At 46.2% G+C, this 19,221-nt stretch overlaps 2 protein-coding genes across 2 annotated transcripts; one reads left to right on the top strand and one right to left on the bottom strand.

Annotated features, from left to right (window-relative positions):
* The first annotated feature begins 1,750 nt into the window (after positions 1-1,750).
* On the top strand, positions 1,751-11,630 carry LOC114662209 (WD repeat-containing protein 38-like). Its single transcript, XM_028815594.2, has 12 exons — positions 1,751-1,951; positions 3,524-3,721; positions 5,743-5,948; positions 6,026-6,110; positions 6,189-6,324; positions 6,403-6,595; positions 6,693-6,801; positions 6,895-6,926; positions 7,013-7,112; positions 7,190-7,255; positions 7,340-7,432; positions 11,331-11,630. Exons 1-12 carry the CDS (start codon positions 1,751-1,753, stop codon positions 11,457-11,459), a joined length of 1,548 nt encoding a protein of 515 aa, XP_028671427.1. The 3' UTR covers positions 11,460-11,630.
* Positions 11,631-14,328: 2,698 nt separating this feature from the next.
* On the bottom strand, positions 14,329-16,416 carry adprh (ADP-ribosylarginine hydrolase). The gene is made up of 8 exons (XM_028814790.2): positions 16,183-16,416; positions 15,848-16,068; positions 15,651-15,749; positions 15,456-15,561; positions 15,294-15,373; positions 15,030-15,213; positions 14,733-14,947; positions 14,329-14,642 (listed from the first exon to the last, which is right to left on the bottom strand). The coding sequence occupies exons 1-8, from the start codon at positions 16,185-16,187 to the stop codon at positions 14,491-14,493; spliced, it is 1,062 nt and encodes a 353-aa protein (XP_028670623.1). The 5' UTR covers positions 16,188-16,416; the 3' UTR covers positions 14,329-14,490.
* Between the last annotated feature and the right edge of the window lie 2,805 nt (positions 16,417-19,221).

A 19,221-nucleotide genomic window follows, 5' to 3' on the forward strand; every position in this document is an offset into this window, starting at 1 on the left:
CTTCCACCTGCTCTCCGATACTCTGCCATAAACACCGGGCTCTCTCATCTCAGCAGAGGACTTTGCCTGGAGGTCTCTAAAAATGGCCATTTAAATGCCCAGTTGTCTAGTTTCCTCGGTCTGGCTGACCCTCAGAAGAGACCTCATGGTTCCAGACATCTTCCATTCCACAATTCTGGTGCTCCTGTACACAAGTGGTTTGAGCCCCTCGGCCTGAGCGCCGCCATTTCATCGTGGAGGTCTACGGAGGGGCTTCATGGCTTCAGGGTCTCTTGTCCTGACACACAGTGTGAATTGTGGCACCTTCTCTACACGTGCCTTTCTAAATGACATTCAGGCCATTCAGTTGGGCACACGGGGGACTCCACTCAAGTTCTAGAAACATCTCAAGGAGAGTTAAAGCAAACTGGAGGAAGGGCCACACTGAAGCCCCTGAATCGTTTGATTAGCAAACCTCACTTTGTCATCACGGGCCAGTGAGGGGCACAAATGTCAAATGTGTCCACTGAAATTGAGATTTAAATGCAGTGTGCACACAGTGAGGGTGTCAATGTGATTTTCTGCTCGCTGTTGCCCCTTTAACCCCACAGACAGACGCTCAGGACACCAAGTCAAAGCAGTAAGAAGAGTTTGGAGTCTCCTATCAACACCACAGCCACAATAAACAGGCAAGTAAAGAAGCAGAATTTAAAGAATCAAACGCCATTCTCTTTGTCCTGCCCACCTCCGCCCGACTCCGGCTCGCTTGCTCGCTTTATATAGTCCTTGACCCAAAAGTGCTTCTGCCCTTCAGACGGGGAACTTGAATTTTCTTCAACCTGGAAGTTCTTTGGAGCCTCCGTCCTTGTGACTTGGGACTACTTCCAGGCTATGGACGCCTCTGGCTCTCTTGCAGCATCCCCTGGCAGCACCCACGGTACCCAGCAGGGCTGTGGTATTAAACTACATGTCCCATAAGGCCCTGCAGGAATCTGGGGCACCACTGCCATCGAGTGTTTTAGGGGAGACAGTGTCCATGAAAAGCTGCCTTCCATCCCTGGGGCGTCCCGGCCGGGTTGAGCTGCCAGCCGTCTCTTACATTTGCTAATAAATTTGCTAAGAAATTCTGAAATTCTGATTTCACTTTGTCATTTGGGCTATTGAGCTTTTAGCACGTGGCTGCAACACATGTCAGAAGTGGAGGCGTCGGAGTGCTTTCTGAATCCGCTCGATGTTAAGAAATACAGAGACAATCGAAACGGCACTTGCATGAATGCCTTTCTGCCTTGACTCAGGGACAATAGCCGAACCCTGGAGATGTTCCAAGCTGAAAGGACAATAAGAGCCGCCGTCGCCAATGAATGCAGCGCACAAGTGGTTCGTGTTGCGGCTCAAGGCCAGGCGGTCTCCGTTGTGTCCTTACGCCCCCCCCCACAGATGAGCCCCTGAACACTTCCGTGACAGATGAACCGTTTCACATCACGGACGACTCGAGGGTGGGCGGCTGTGAGCGCGTCACTGGTAAGTTTGGTAAACTGGCTGCGAGTTAGCAACGCTTGATTACTTTTCTCCTTTTAACCGACGGGGTATTACTTACTTTCTGGTTGGCCCCTTTTCTGTCTTCCAACAAGTTTTCGGGGACAGGTAAGAATCCCCCGAGGGACGAGTGCAGCAGGCCCCGTCGCAGTTCCAAGTAAAGCAGCCTGCAGGGGGCACCAGTGCCCAGGGGGGTGTTTACCAACCTGAAGTGAATTTTCTACAAGGGACCCCGATGTGGACCTGGCGTTCCATGTGTGACGTCGACTTTCGTATGGCGGCCGAGGGCAGACCAGCAAACAGGAAACACATTCTCACCGCCAGAGAAACGCTCCAGGAATCCGAGATCAAATCGCGATTTCTAGTTTCCTTTCGTGATCACGTGGATGGGCGCCACATAAACGCCGAGGGCGACCTTTGCTGCTTCAAAGTGGACGTATTTGGTGCGTTTTAAGGCTTTTTCATTCACCTATGGAGCCGTGTACCCATCATCCGCTTCATAAACGCTCACACGAACAGTCGTCATCCTAACACAGGGTCACGGGGGCTGCTGGTGCCAATCCCAGCCAGCACAGGGCACAAGGCAGGAACAAACCCCAGGCAGGGCACCAGCCCACCGCAGACTGCAGGAACAGACGAGGAATTTTTAAAATTTATTTAAAAAAAAAAAGCTGCACTTTACAACACAATTTTAAATGTCCAACGTGATTGTGAAGACTTAAGTTTAACCTGAAAAATAGCAAACCTATCCTTTAACTAAACGAGCCAATGGTGACAACACAGTGAATACACAGTTTAAAAACTTGAATTACGTTTACACTGCAAATAAAATGCACAAGCACAAAAATCTGCCAATGGGGAAAGCAAAGTTTACTTGACAAGTTTACTTCTTAATAAGCTACACATTCGTAAATACCAAGTCAATAATTCTTACGATAAGGAAAACAAGATTTAATGTCACGATAGAAATACTTTTCTATTGGCTCAGCTTTTGTGGAGGTCTGCCAAATGCTTCTGCATTCCTGAGATATGTGACAAGTAATTCATAAAAGACGAGAGGCTCCTCGCTTTGATTTCATTCATTCATGTAAAGCAGTTGTGACGTCACAGCCACGCGGGGCCTGCTGACGTCATTCTTCTTCAAGATCGTCCCCCGGAGCCCAAGACGACACTCCGGTCCTGTCATGGGGACCATCGGCAGTCAGGCCAGCACTGCGACAAGTTTTAAGCTAAAATGGAAGTAAAGACTTGGCAAATTACTAAGCACAGAATTAGAACACAAGAAAACCACAGACGGGAAAACAAAGTAGAAACTGATGGAGAGAACTGGAAACCAGTGATATCTGTCCATTAACAAATTATGGATGACAGCGGAGGACAAGAAAACGTAAATGTCACACTGATTCAGTAAAACTAAAGGAGATTCCAAAAGTGACAAGACGAGTGTCGTTGCGGTCTCATCACCACCAACCCCGTAAACAGCACGTCGCTGTCCTCTGCCTTCGCAATTCTCATCCATCCACTCCTTTAACTCAAATGAATTAATGGATGTTATCATTTCTAAAGAAAATCAGCTCATTTACAATTAACCTTATCTCCGGGTGTCGCAGAAATGGTTTATGTACAGAAAACCTAAGCGGGCGCGAGGAGAACGTGAAACGTTAACGTGGCATCTGAACCGAGGACACCATAGCTGTCAACCCTCGACCTATCACCACGCCAACTCCTTATACTGTTGGTTTTATTCTCATTTCCTAATTATTTTTAATCATTTTTTTATTTTCACCCTTGATAAAACCTTGTCATTGGCCTGTTACGTCAGCTGATCATTCTTAAACCTGGCGGAACAGTCAGCTGTGAGCAGCGGCCACCTCAATCCGCTGATACAAAACCGCGGACCGTCCGTGTTACGCATGCGCTCAATAGCAAATAAGGACGACGCCATCTCATGTGTTGGCTAAAACAACCATTGCCCTCGTTAAAGATGGCGCCAAGCGCTTCACTGTAGGTCCTTACTGAGTCTGCGCAGAGTATTCGGGCGGGCAGCTGGAAACGGCAGTCGTCGTGGAAACGAGAGACACTCGGACTTGTAAGAACGCGGAGCGTGAAAAGTGCGGCAATAGAGAAGGGGAGGGCGGCGGGACGCGTGCTTGTGTTTGCTTCAGCCGAGCCGCAGACTAACGGCGTTTTGTTCACGTTGGTAAAGGTGAGTTCTTGTCGATACGAGCTGGGAAATGGAAAACGAATAATAAACACGTATCAATAAAACCAGAGAGCAGGTGCCCGCTTTATATGGGCGAGTTCGGGTGTTCATTAAAATTGACATTTCGTGGAAGGGACGCAGGAGGGGAGACTGCACGGATGTGTAATATTAGGATATATATATATATATATATATATATATATATATATAATTTTTTTTTTCACCAGCAAGAGATGTACAAATTGAAAGCAACATTTTCTGGAGGCTTTCAAATCTTGACTCGAAAGTATTTTGCAAACTTTAAGTAAATACGAACTATTTTTTATTATTATTTGAAAACAAAATATTATAAAAGAAAACAACTCCTTCAAACCACTGAAAATAGTAAGTGTAATATTATGCTTCAAATGCAGTCCGTGAAATGAGTCGAGTCTTATTCATTTTTTATTATGTGTTGTGCTTGTGTTATAAGACCACCAGAGGGCAGCACTACCCTTGAAAACGGAGCATTCTGTTTTTGGTTCAACCCTTCAATGTTTTAAATTTGCCTCACTGCCCCAAGTCATGGCCTACAAATTAAGAACGAGGAAATGTCGGAGGCTGAGGCTGTCTTTTATAATTGAAATTTGGGTCATTGCGGGTGTGGGTGATGCAGGTCAAGTGTCCATAAATTAGTGGACTGTTACGTATTGGGGCCTGGACATGGTTTGATGGGGTCAGTCTGTAACACATGCACATGTCCTTCACACCTCACGCCATTGCCCAATGCTAAAGAAAGAAAAAAAAGGATTTGCCTTGGTTCTGATATCCTCGGATTTTGTTATTTGTAAGAAAGAATGGCGTCAGACCTTTAGACAAAATGTCATATTAGATAAAGGGAACCTGAGGAAACAGAGAACACCATGTCCAAATTGCTGTGTAATATTTTTAAGTAATAAAGTTATGTAACAACTGCATTGCCCCCTTAGTCACTCACTTCATCAACTGACCAATGTTAACTGATAATTAAGCTCCGCTGACTAAACACTGGCAGCCATGTTAATCTAAACCTCACCACATGTCCAGAACAACAGTAGGCCTCAATCCAAAGGGGGACTGCAGAAGAGAGAGGCTAAAAAGAAACTCACACATGGCTTTGTCACCCTGTCCTGACTGCTAAGGCTCTGGGACTCCAGCACACCACCGTGAGTGAGAGCCATTAACTATAAATGGGGACCATTTGGAGTAGTGGGGACTTCTTCCACAAAAATAACCCAAGGCTTCAGTGAGGCTCATTTAGGAAGTCACAGAAGGGCACCCAAACACCTGCAGGCCTCTCAGTTAAGGGGAGTCCATGATGAGAATGAAGGAGGGGATGATAGAGGAAGGCAAAAACCTGTGCTAAGTAAGAGGAAAGACGTGTGTGGGTGATCCTGAGCCTTTTGACTTGTCAGGCCACAGCACATTATTCCAGAAGCAGAACTTTCTAGAAGACACGGGGCCCGCTATGTTTGGTGTTCGACAGTAATAAGAAGAAGGTCAGTCCTACAATAAAACACAAGAGGTGAAGGGGTGGGAATGCTTTGGAAGAATTGCCATTGCTGAAGGAACCATGCTAGAATATTCTCCAGGAGAATGTCTGCTCATTTGTCCAAACATCTTCGGGTTGTGAAGCCAGACAAAGAGCACGAAAAGAACAGCAGGTGAGGTGACAGATGGACATCAAATGATGAGAAGCCTTTTGTTGTCATTATTACTGCTAACGGTGTGGCCACCAGATATTGAGGCAGTGGGGGCAACAAACCTTTCAGATGGGCGATGGGCTCTTGGGTAATTTTGTTCGACTGATTTAGAAACTTGTGTGTGTTCACCCAGGTTTACGTTCTCGCATTTTGTCTAAAGATCTGAGGCCATTCATTGTGTCAGTTAAACAAAGACCGAGGGTATCAGGAAGGGGACGAGTTCTTTGTCATCGTTTCCTGTTGGTATTGCTGCTTGTTGTGAAAGGCACCTCATGTGTTGTCTTGTCTTTCTCCTCTATGCAGGTTTTTGCTCTCCTGCCTCTTTTTCCATTTCTCTCCCACTGCTCAGTTATCATGTCTTATGGGCTATTTGTGACCCCCCGGCGGTCCCTGATTTCCAGCCGTGCCACAGCCTACCAGGATGAGTCTGACTATGTGACAAGTGACAATGCTGCCAGCCCCTTGCCAGACCCAAGTACAGAAGGACCCCTGAAGATCAGAAACAAAATGTAAGTTCACTTAGGGGTCGGTGCCCCTCCGCACGGCTTGTGCTCCTTGACTGACGCTGATGTAACTTTATGCGCAGAGACTGCGGATCGGTTGTCATGACGTCACGCTTCAATGGCAAGGGCACCTTATTGGCAGTAGGGCTGAGCAATGGTGACATTAAGGTGAGTGTCTCCCCAAGGCGACTGAGCTACCCGCCTCCACCCTCTCCCCTCATCCTGCTCTTTTGGTTTTCGCGCCAGGTCTTCCATCCGGCTGATGGCACATTTCTCTACCAATTGAGTGACAGCGAGACCTTGACGGCCGCTCTTCCTGTCACCAGTCTACAGTTTCTGGACATCAATGACAAGTGGATAGACTTGCTTCTCCTGGCTACGTGTGAGTGCCCCCAAGGTGTAAGGATAGGCACCCATTCTGTCCCATCCTAACCCTGTCTCATATCTCCTTATCCCACAGATGCCAGTGGGCACGTGCGTCTGTGGCACGTCTCTGGCACACAGTGCCTGTGCTCCATAGAGGAGGGAGAACGCCAGACCCTCTCGGTGGCACTTTCTCCCTCTGGTTCCCGATTTGTCACCAGTGGCTCGGACTGCAAGCTGCATGTGTACGATACGGAGACGAGGCAGCTGGTTCAGACGTGCCAGGGCAGGTAAGCTTCAGAGTGTTTGTGTATGCAGGTGGGAGTCACTTGTGCCAGCATTTCAGTCCCTGCTGTTCTTCTCATGTGCCTCTCGTGTCTAACTTAGCATCGCGTTGAACAAGATGGATGGGCACTGTTTCCGGGTGTTTGCAGTGGCTTTCCACCCAGATATGGAGACAGAGTTCATCTCGGGCGGGTGGGATAACACAGTGCAGGTAAGAACGTCACCGAGTTCAGTGTTGTGGGGCAGGGCCCGTACTCCATGGGGCACTATAAAGTGACCCTTCTCTCTCTCTGTCTTTCTCCAGTTCTGGGACATGAATCAGGTCAATGCTGTGAGGTAAGGATGGCCCTAGACCTACGACCCTCCAGATGTCCCTCTCCACCCTGTTAAGCCATTGGCGGTTTTTTTTTGCACCCCTCAAGGAAGCTGTTCGGTCCTCATATTTGTGGCGATGCCCTGGAGGTCGACGCTTCAACTAATCAGATTCTTACAGGCTCATGGAGGAAAGAAAATGCCTTAGAGGTGAGTGTCATGTCGTGTGATCTTTTGAAGCAGCCTCCTGTAGAGGGCCACATTAAAACTGCCACCCTTCTGTGCAGGTTTGGGACTATAAGACGGGGAACAAGCTGAGTGACATCCCTGATGACCACACAGGACACTGCCTGGTAAGCACTCTCTGGGCCTTAGTAAGTGAACCTCACTGACCGCCCAGTCTGCTTCATCTCATGGCGGTGCTTATACCTTCACAGATTTACAGCTGCCATTACATGGGGAGTGAGTACATAGTCGCCTCAGGCAGTGAGTCGAACATGTGTAGAGTCATCGACAAGAACACCATGATGGTGAGTTGGTGTTGGGGGGGGAGGGGGGGTTTCAGGCTAGCAGTGTCGAAGATGGCAGGATTCTCTCCAGGTTCTTGTGGTGTAGCGGGTCCGCAGCTCACGTCAAAAAGGCCACTTTTTAAATAAATAAGTGAGGCAGTGTTGTACGTGTGGCCGGAGCGGTTCCTGGGTGATGCGGATGGTCCTCACTTAAGTGCACAGGTGAGGAGTCGTCCGCATCCGTAATTGGTGCCGGGAGCTGCCGATTGCCACATCTGATCAACATCCCCGTGATAAATAGAAGTGCGAGGTGGCTAGGAAAGAAAAGGGAAAGTGAACGGAGGTTACAGGAGAAGAAGGCAGGAAGCAGGGAGAGGAAAGCCGGTGCAGGAGAGCGAGCAAGCTGAGCAGTGAGCCCTAGCGGAGTATTTGGCCAACACCTAGGGCAGTCAGTAGTGGTCACTCCTGCTGAGCGTGTAGTTGAGGAGCAGGAGTGACCGGAAGAAGGATGGCTCGCCGTGGGAGTCGGGAGGCTTGGGAAGTGGACGCCCCGGTGTGAGCATCTGGCCGTTTGGGGAACCCAAGTCTCGGTCTGGGGAGAGCAGAACTGAAGCCAGGGATCGGGAAGCCTGCAGACCAGCAGGCCAGAGCAGGTCACCTGCAGGTACGGTGACACCCCTGGTGCATGGCCTGGACGGGAGAAATCGCCAGTAGAAAGGCACCGGGCTGATTTTAAAATGACACCTTCCAGCCATTGTTTTTTTTTTTTCTAATGGATTTTAACCTCCACGATTTCACTTCTGTGTTCATGGATTATTTCTTTGAAGACGTATTTTTGAGACACAGCACTATTTATTTGAACACTGTTTTGTTGTGTTGATTTTAATAAAAGCACTTTGCACTTTTTGCACCATCCCCTTGCTTTGTTGTGCCTCACTCTCTAGCTCAGCGGCCCTCAATCACAGTCCTGGAGGGCCGCAGTGGCTGCAGGTTTTTGCTCCAACCCAATTGCTTAATAAGAAGCACTTATTGCTCAAGTAACACTTGTGCTTCACTTTAGTTGTCTCGCTCATTAAGATTTTGAACCCTTATTGCTTATTTTAGTCTTAAACAGCTGTATTCTTAGTTTTTAATGGCTCCTAATTAGCAGTAACATGCTAATGACAAATGAGACCAGCATTTCTCCATTTAGCTTGTTACCATTTACACCTGTGTGTATTTATCATGCACTATTGGGTTTAAATAAATACTTGTGAAGAAAGTGAAGAGAAGAAAGTCAGGGACTGAGAATTCCTCCTCCATTTTAGCCTTCAAATCATTTGGATGATATCCTTAGAAAGGGGAAGAAAATCTAGGATATGAGAATGAGCTGACATAGTGGAGTTAAAGCACCAACAAGCCAATCAAATTCAATTATTGGCAAGAATTGCTTTCTTATTAAGCAACTGGGTTAGAACAAAAACCTACAGCCACTGCGGCCCTTCAGGACTGTGATTGAGGACCCCTGGTCTAGCTCATCGGTGTCATTACCGACGGTGTCGGGTTCAGAGCTCCCAGAAGCTGAATGGGAGCATGGAGTAAAAACCGCATCGTCGCAGTTCTCCCAACTCGTACGTGTCATGGTGGTTTGGTTGTTTTGGGACCCTGAATTAGCCCAACATTAGTAAGGACCGTGTGGGTGCCTGTCCAGGAGTTGCACCCATCGCTTCTAGGATACAGGCCGTGTGCACTTTTGAAATGTGATTTCATTTAATTCATATTTATGTTGCTTTCCAGTTAAGCTGAATTTCTTACATTTGTACACGTACAGTTCTTAGAATGCAATGAAAGCATACAATCATAGCGGTGAATATGAACTTGTGTATTTGGTTTACAAAAAGACTTGAGTAACTAGGACTAGTAATCAAACTAAAAGAAGTGAGTTGAGGGCAAAAATTGGTTTAAACACCAGAACAAGGGGTCATGAGGTCAAGAAGGGGAATTTTATTAGAATTAAGTGACTTACAACTTGTGTCCAGCAGGTGTCAGTGCTGGAGCTGCTGCTGTTTTTAACATCCATACAGTAAATGATCTGCACTGGAGGATAACTAACAAGTGATACTAAACTAGGAGGAATGGCAGATAATGTAGAATCAGCTGAATCATTACAGATTAAAATTAACATAAGGACGTGTAAAGCATTTGATTTGAATACACAGTGGGAGGCTTAAAATGTAAAGGGGACCCCTCATTGGAAGAACCTAGGAAACCAAGTGGGCTTGTAATCCGGCAGTGTGGTGCAGTGGTTGGGGGTTCAAATCCCACCAGTGCTACCATGTGACCCTGAGCAAGTCACTTCACCTGCCTGTGCTCCAATTGGAAAAACAAAAGAAATGTAATCCGTTGTATCTCAGATGTAATCGCCTGTATCAAGATGGGGGGAGAGACTCCATTAAATGTTTAATAGATTATACAGCATGATGTGTGAGGCCTGCACAACTGTGTAGAGTTTTGGTCTCCATATTATGAAAAAAGACATAACAGCACTGGGGAAAGAAGAGAGTAGAGCAGTGGTGTCCAGCTCCGCTCCTGGTGGGCTGCAGTGGCTGCAGGTTTTCATTCTAACCATCTTCTTAATTAGTGAGCCATTTTCGCTGCTGATGAACTTGTTTTACTATAATTTTAATTAACTTGACTCAGACCCTTATTTCCGGGGTGGGCTGCAGTGGCTGCAGGTTTCTGATCCACTCCAGTTGCTTAATTAGAAAACAATCCTTGCCAATAATTTAATTTCATGGCTTGTTAGTGCTTTAACTCTACCATGTCCGGTCATTCTCATATCCGAGATCTTTTTTCCCTTTCTAAGGATATCATAAAAATAATGTGAAGTCTAAAATGGAGGAGTAATTCTCAGTCCTTCACTTTTTTCTCTTCCATTTCCTTCCAATTAAACCAAACAGTGATAGTGCACGATAAACACACAAAGGTGTAAAAGGAAACAAGCTAAATGCAGAACTGCTGGCTCCTTTGTCCTTTGCATCTTATTGCTAATAGGGAACAATTAAAAACTGAGAATGCAGCTGTTTAAGATTAAATTAAGCAATAAGGGTTCAAAATCTTAACGAGCGAGACCACTAAAGTGAGGCACAAGTGTCACCTGAGCAATTAGGCCATTGGGTTGGAGCAAAAACCTTCAGCCACTGGCATTTCAACACTTGGCTTGATGTTGTTTTCATTTGTCATCTCCTCTCTGTTTCTAAAGACTTGACAGTAACGTAAGGAGACAGTTGGAGGTGCCTTTTCATGCATAACACACAAACCAGTCCCTCTCTGGTAGCCTTTTTGGGTAATACTTTAGGTTTGGTACGCATTATACATTTTCTGTTAAGCATCTATAAACATTTCATTAACTATGCTGTTAAAACACATTCTGACCAAAATAATATTTTTCTTTGTTTTTATGTTATTTGTTTTAGAACATGTAGACTGCTATTGGCTGTTTGTAATGGCTGCTGTTAGCTTTCATTATTTCTACTATTAAGCACTCCATCTCATTAAGGTTAGGGTTAGGGTTGTTTACTTTTAGAAGTTGGTCCCAGGGGTTCACTTGTTGATGCCCATAATTTAGGGCAGCGGGTCAGGCTCTCATTGCACAATTCTTCTCCCTTTGTCATCCCAGAGTCCTCACTGCTCCTGTTAGCGTGCCTGGTGTCTTTTTTATTTATTTTTTTTAATGTGCTGGGGCCTGGTCATAGTGTGACTGCATTTTTATTCATTTGATTTCATCTCCCCTCTACTTCCTCGTCATTTTGTGAACGGGGAGTCCTTGCATTTTAAGTCCAAACCTTCACTGCCCTTCATCAGACATTGTGCCAGTTACATATGTAGAGCACACAGCAGACAGGGCCTGCCTGCTAACCCCTCCTTTGTCTTCTGGCAGACTTCAGGCCGATTCCTGGACCTTCCTGGTGGAGTATATAGCACCTCGGTGTGCAGCAGCGGCAAACAGGAGGGTCTCATCGCCACCTCATGTCAGAATAGCGTCTACCTGCTGGAGCGCACGATTTAACCTGCTGTGATTCCTTACCTTGGCATCTCCTCATATTCCAACGGCATGGGGAGCAGCTGCACCTGTCAAATGGAGGCAGGCACAGAATTTCTCTGTCTCTTTCACTGTTCTCATTGTTGCTGCCCAAATTTTCATGTCTATTTTCTTAATAAAGTTTGTTGTTGGTTTACACTTGTGCCTGGCTGGCCAGTATGTACTCTTGATGTGCTTGTCCTGCCTAGAGCAAAGAGAATCAGGACCCTAGGAATGATGGATAAGAAAGAAATGGTGACCCACACCATCAAGTGAACCCCCGATGACGCTGTCTGGACAACACTGGGATCCCCGGTATGTGTAATGTTCAGATTTGTGTAATGTGTGGTAATAGCAAAGGCCAACAGCCCAGTTCTCATGTCTTGCTCAATGTGTGACATTCAGGTCTGCATCACGCTACATGACTTTGAGTCAGAGGACACATAACAACTACGCTTGCTGGGTCCCATTGCCTTGTGAATGTCAGATGACACAAACTCGGAATCCCTGGAAGTGATGGATAGCAACTAACCAGTGACTCCACCACACAAACCAGTGCTGTCTGAACAAGTAAGTGATTCCCAGTGTATGTCACATGTGTCTTTGTGCAGTGTGGTATAGCGGCAGTTTTTCATAAACTTTGGGTCACAAGTCGTGGATGTGTTTGGAATGGGTCACCACAGAAGCATGTAATCGAAGTGGCCGAATTCTGTGGTGACCGACCATTTGTGGGTGTCCCGTTTCTTACGCAGTATTCACATGTGCTTTAGCACATACAAGAGAGAATGTCACTGTACTCTGTAAATGTGTCAGTGATGATGATCCTACGGTACAGGCATAGCTGTGCAAAGTGGTGTAATGGTGAAGGCATCCGACTTTGTCACAAGGCTAACGTTCACTTCTCTTACTATATGTGATTTTCTCACATAGTATGACATCAGAAGTTCAAGTGTCGCCTCACACACTTAACTACTCACTTATTCTAACAACTGATTGTCCAGGATTTTACAGACTAATGGAGAATTGGGAGACTTTCAAACAATCTTCTGTGATTGTGTGGCTAGATAGATAGAGTGAAAGGCACTATTATCTATTATATGGTGCCTTTCACATCTATCTAATGCCTTTCACTCTATCTATAGATAGATGTGAAAGGCACCATATAATAGATAGATAGATTGAAAGGCACCATATATTTATCTATTATATGGTGCCTTTCACATCTATCTTGGTGCCTTTCACATCTATCTATCTATCTATTAGATGTGAAAGGCACCATATATCTATTATATAGTGCCTTTCACATCTAATCTATTATATGATGAAAGGCACTATATAATAGATAGATAGATGTGAAAGGCACCGTATGATAGTTTATTAATCCCCAAGGGGTGCATCAAGAGCACTTGGTGACATTTTCTGGTAGCTACGCAGACTGGCACCATGTAGAATGATGTGATATTTGTGCAGTATCTCTGGTTGAAGGATAGAGTGAGCCTGCCGTCAGTATTCACTTGATTGGCCCGTGTCTGATGTCCTACCATAATACATTATGAATGCCAATCTGTTTAACTGCACAAACATGCAATGGTATCAGGGATTTGTAGCTTTGTGATTGGTCAATGGGAACAGAAACACTGAATGGGCTCACATGACATCTCAAGCTGGACAAACTCGAGCTAAAATGATCCGAATATTTTTGACTTCAAAAAAGAACCTCAAGAGCCCATGAGCCACCGGATCAGCTCAGAGTCTCTCCTGCCTTGCATGTCACATTACAAACTTCAACAATTTTCTCACCAGGCCAATTTGAAAAAACACTTAAGAGGTTGCAAGTCGTGTTAAAATCGCCTTATGTACTGTACGGAAATCTTAAAAGTCGTGTAGGGGGGCGGCGGCCCCACATAACGACTGAACCTGCTAGAATTTGTCGCCTTGAGGAGGTCGGCCGATTACAGGACTCCCTCATGACTTCTCTGCACAGTTTCAGATTTTCTTGTTGCACCATAAAAGTATTGCAAGGTCAACCCATTTTGGCAGCCAAACAACATTGAGCACCTACTTACATTCCCTACTGCGTTGTGGTATGGTAAGGATGAGACCTCAAGTAGCCACTTGCACCTGCTCCACTGTTCCATACGCCTGTCCTGTTATTCACTCCATGGATTCTTTATTCCACCATTACTTGTCTTAGTTCATCTTTGAGATCTGATTGAGCTCAGCTTTGTGGTATTTTAAGCCTTGTACTTGCAGCTGAGCACTGAGCTAAGTAAGCGCCATCCCTATAACTTGTGACAAAAATCACACTTGCAATGACCGAGTCACTGAAGATGTGACATGGGTGCAGGCCGAGACTGTTTATATAATCTCAGCAAGTTGTGGACAAAGGCTGAAAAGAAATGGGACTTGGGCGTTTTGTGAGTCACTTGACTCTGTGGTTAAATAAGAAAAATATGTAGGTAGGCAGGTGGGCGGCACGCTGGCACAGTGGTAGTGCTGCTGCCTCGCAGTAAGGAGACCCATCTGGGTTCACTTCCCGGGTCCTCCTTGCGTGGAGTTTGCATGTTCTCCTCCCACAGTCCAAAGACATGCAGGTTAGGTGCACTGGCGGTCCTACACTGTTCCTAGTGTGTGCTTGGTGTGTGTGTGTGTGTGCACCCTGCCCGGGGTTTGTTCCTGCCTTGCGCCCTATGCTGCCTGGGATTGGCTCCAGCAGACCCCCGTGACCCTGTGTTAGAATATAACAGGTTGGAAAATGACCAGGCAGATAGCTCTGTTACCTGAAGCCACTTTGGATAAAGGTGTCCACCAAATACACCATCGTAACAACAAAGGAACCAAGCGCCAGGCCAGTCTACTGTTAATCCATTTCAGTTTTAATTGATAACCCATGACGTCAGCAGAGGCATCTCTGTGGCACCTCCTCCTGGCAACGCCAGCTTCTTCTGGCTATGGACGTGAACCTCAATATTGAACAACTCCAGCACAGAGTGGAGCACACACCCTGACCCCCACACTTTCAACCCCAGGCTAGCTGAAAGAGCTGCTCTGCTGCTTGCTCCAGTCTACTCCGGTACTCCAGCTCACAGTAGTTTCCTTCTGGGACCCCAGAAAGACCATGGAGGACCCCCCAACAGCACCCAGCGATCACTCCTGTGGAGTCACTGTCACCTGCAAAAGAAGAGATTGATGCCATTTAAGAGAGCAAGGGACACGGGGATGGATATTGCCCCAGCTTGAGGAGCAAGGATGGCTCCCCACCTCCATGGAACATGGCTCGACTACACAGCTCGTCCCAGTCTGCACCGGCCCCCAGCAGAGCATCCAGGGCTATCATTGGGGCATCATGGCCACTACGCCCCGGCCAGTCCGACAAACTGAAAGTCTTGTAGACAGCATCCCGCTCTTCTACTCCATAGGGGGTGGGCCACTTCACGGGCCCCTCGCTCGACTGAAGCCCTCGCTCTGACAAATACCTAAGCAAGAGAAAAGAGGGGAGTCCAAAAAGAGTCCACACAGCGGGACCTATCCTTCCTCACACGGGACAGACACCCTTACCAAGCCCACTTCTCACTGAAATAGCTCCATTCGCTGCGGTTCTCTGCCACATCAACACCCACTCCCTCAACATACTGCAGGGCTTTTGGCAGAGTCTCCATCAGGCCAGACCCCCACGTCAAAAGGGGTCGCTGCTGCACAGCATAGGAGGTGAAGAGGGCCGAAGCCAAAGACCCCAAGAACCCTGCAAAGGAAGCAGATACCTGTAAGCATAAGCAATGTCCACACGGTACTGGCATTGCTCCACGGCACACACACACTCACCAGTCGGGTGGTGGTGGGTCATGCGGCCGCTCTCAATGGACACGCTGATCAGGTCTGACAGCTGCTCTGGACGGGGAAACCTTAGAAGGAGGGGGAAAGGCATGAGGGAAATATTAGGATGGAGAGAAACCGCAAATTGGCCAGTGACCGCCAGCTCCTCACCTCAGTCCAATGCACATGGACCTCATGGCCGCTCCACAGCCAGTGGCTTCAGGGTTAAAAGGGATCCGGAATCCTAACGGCGTACCCGGCATTAACTGAGAGGTGCCTGCGTGGAAAACAGCAAGCCAGTAGTCAACTTCTGAGATAAATGGGAACCACGCGTGACCATGGGGGACAGCAGAGGGACAGAGTTACCCAGAATGCTTGTGGGCCCCGGCTTCCTGCCTTCCATGTCTTTCATGGCTTCTACATAGCGGAAGGCCAGTTCTTGGAGCAGCTCATCCCCTTCTTTACCTAAAATGACAGATTGTGACCAGTTAATCTCTCGGGCGCCGCGAGGGTTGATGGTCAGCATACTGGGTGCAGCCGAAGCGCGACAGCACGCTTGTCACCTGCGACCAAAGCTTCAGCGGTGGCCAGATGGAGCACCGTGTCGTCACTGACCGGCCAGTCCGGCAGCGCTGCCCTAATGGCCTTCAGTCCACCTAGCCCGGCCAGCTCGCTGTGGATCGCTACGCCCGACTCGTTGTACTCCCACAGCTGGTTACGGTAGCCGAGTGCGTCCCCAGCGGCGCTGAGCAGCATGGCAGCCTGATACTGATCCGGTGTTGGCCTAGGAAAAGGCACATAAAGTTTATGGAAACAAGCATTTAGTCATGAAAAATACCCGGTGACGCCAGTATGCGGCGCCACAACAATAAACGTAGGCGAACGGCGGTCCGCTCACCTCATGCTTGAGCCCGTGCGCTATCGCCGTGCTCGTTCGTTCCCGTTCACCCAAGCAGTCAGATGAGGACAACCAAAGGAGCGGCCGGTGAAGTGTCAGTGCCCCCACCCCAAGTGTTGTTATTTATTTACTGAGTTAAGAATAAACTCGCCATGGAATCGAGCCCACTATGTCCGGGGGCGTTCTACTTTAAATGAATTCATCCTTTCCCAGTTCAGTCCGTAAAGAAAAAGAAAACAGCGCGTGCGCACTCTCCAAAAAAGGAAACGGGAGACTCTGGGTGGCGATGTCCGCTGGGTCCTAATGCGTGCCGAGAAGTGGCAGAATAGCCAAAGTTACAAACGGTGGTGCCGAGCTTGAGGTCAGGGTCAGGAAGAGCCGCAGCCAGAAAGTAGGGGCAAGACCTGGAAGACTAAAGAACTGCGGGCATGGATGATTTAAAATAAGGGGCTTCGTTTGTATATTGACCGATTGTCTGTCTATGGGGTCCGTTTAGATTTCACACGGGGTTGAGATAAATGTGTACTCGGGTGCACGACAGGAGTGACAACACACACAAAGGAGGAAGAACACATGAGAAGCACGTGAGGCCCCTCCCCAAACGCTTCTTGGAATCCTCCGCCCGTCTAATACGGTGATTTTTATTCACCAATAAAAACCACGCCTCTCATGCAAACACTACATAAAACGTGTCCTGCTTATGACCCGATGGAAAGCCACGCCTCTTCTGAAAATAACTTTAATAGAAAAGGGCAGTGCCCAGTTACAAGGTCCGCGGTGCCACTGGCTACAGAATTAATAATTAAACAGCCATGCGCTTCTGGGCGGCCGATTTCGAACTTTCGTTATGATGGTGTGGTCTGTGAAAGGAGCTTCGTGAGATAAGGCCTTGTTGTTACCATTAATAATGATATTAATATAATAACCGAATACTCCCGAATTCACCTGCTTTAGTTTAGAATGGATTATTATTATTATTATGTCATCATACATGCTTGAATTAATTTACTGTAGTTTAGAATGGACTATTCCATTAACTAACTTACTTTTAGTTTTGAATGTATTAGTTTTAATCATAATATTAATAAACATTTTTTAAATATCCTGTAGTTTAGAATAGATTTATTATTATTATTATTATTATTATTATTATTAGCAAGCATGCCTGAATTCAATTACTGTTTTATAGAATGGATTATTGGTAATATTATGATTATTATTATTACAGTATTTTAACCAAAATCCATTAATTTGCTTTAGTTTAAAATGTATTATTTTTAGCCATAATGATATTAATAATAAATATTTTTGAAATAATTTACTGTAGTTTAAAATGGGTTTATTATTATAATTATATTTTCAGCATTATAATCAAACATGCTTGAATTCAATTAATGTAGCATAGAATGCTATTATTTTTATTATTATCATTACTATTATAGCATTATAACCAAAATCCATTAATTAATTTCCGGTAATTTTGAATGGATGAATTCTTATTCCAAGGTTAATGAATTATTATTAGCATTATAGTCAGTCATCATTGTAGTTTTGTATGTATTGTTATTCTATTATTCTATTATTTAGTGATAATCTCTCGATGTTTGTATAATGCTGAGCTGACTGACTGTCGGACTCACTCGCTCGCCGTTTCCCGTTCCGTTTAAAAGCTGACGTTGGTACATCAAGTCGTCGTGATCATGAAGGGCTGTTCCATATTTCTACAACAGAAAATCTAAATAACGTAACATTCCCAAATGCTTTACCAGATTTGGCTGAAGTTTGCTGACGTGCTCCGTGATCGGCAGCGCTAACCAGCAGGGTGGACGGGCGACTGAAGACGAGTAATAAGAGATGAGAACACGTTGTGAATGGAAAGAGAAAGTTCAGGGAAGATGCAGATCTCAACTTCGTACTGCTGCTCGTGTATTTATTTATTTATTTATTTATTTATTATAGTTGAAGTACATTCGGATGGTGTGATTTGCTCCCGTTCACGCCGTGCACTTTCTGGCCATGTAAAGTGAAAACCAAACACTTGGGGGCGCCACTTCAAGTCCGACGCTCTGTCCAGCCGTCCATTTTCTGGTTGTGATTTTTGTTCTTGGCACCGCAGGATGTTGTTGGCATGGAGCTGGACAGTTTAACATCTGTGGCAGAGCGAAGGGCGCTCAGCAGGCTCCTATCAATTATGGAGAATCCACTGCATCCACTAAATAATGTCATCTCCAGACAGAAGAGCAGCTTCAGCGACAGACTGCTGTCACTGTCCTGCTCCACTGACAGACTGAGGAGATCGTTCCTCCCCCAAACTATGCGACTCTTTAATTCCACCAGGGGGGGTAAACGTTAACATTTAACATTATACAAAGTTATTGTCTGTTTTTTTTTTTTTCACCTGTATTATTATCATTCTTTAATTTAATATTATTTATTGTATCAGTATGCTGCTGCTGAAGAATGTGAATTTCCCATTGGGATTAATAAAGTATCTATCTATCTATCTATCTATCTATCTATCTATTAATGTCTCGGTTGTAAGGCAGGAGTCAATCCTGGCATAGTGGCAGTCCACTGCTGGCCGCACTGCACCCCCCTTTAAACACCCACGTTGGTAGACTTGGAGTCACCTGCTAACTTTTCGCTCGTTCTCTAATCCCACAAGGACACTGGGAGAGTTCATACTCTTCACACAGACAGTGACTGGTCCCTCAAGATGTCAGCAGGACTTGCTGCACCCCTGAGCTGCTCCCAATCTGACAAATCCAAAGTTACGAAGCGGTTGCACATCAGACTACATGGCCGCCATATGAAGCTGCCTGTAAGTTTCAGGTTGTCATCCTCGTCTGCTGCCTCACACTCCCAGATACCTGGGTTCAATTCCATGTCTCTGGGTTGCCCCTTGTGGACTTTTCACTGTGGCCAAATGGTGGAATTTTCTCGTTCTGCTTAGCTGACTGCACACATTTCTGAATCTCTAAGATCCACAATGGCTGCCGTCACTCCTTACCCAAGCAAGATGCCTCGCCAGCATATCCT

Source organism: Erpetoichthys calabaricus, chromosome 12 (assembly GCF_900747795.2).
Source record: "Erpetoichthys calabaricus chromosome 12, fErpCal1.3, whole genome shotgun sequence".
In the NCBI taxonomy this organism is placed as follows: domain Eukaryota; kingdom Metazoa; phylum Chordata; class Cladistia; order Polypteriformes; family Polypteridae; genus Erpetoichthys; species Erpetoichthys calabaricus.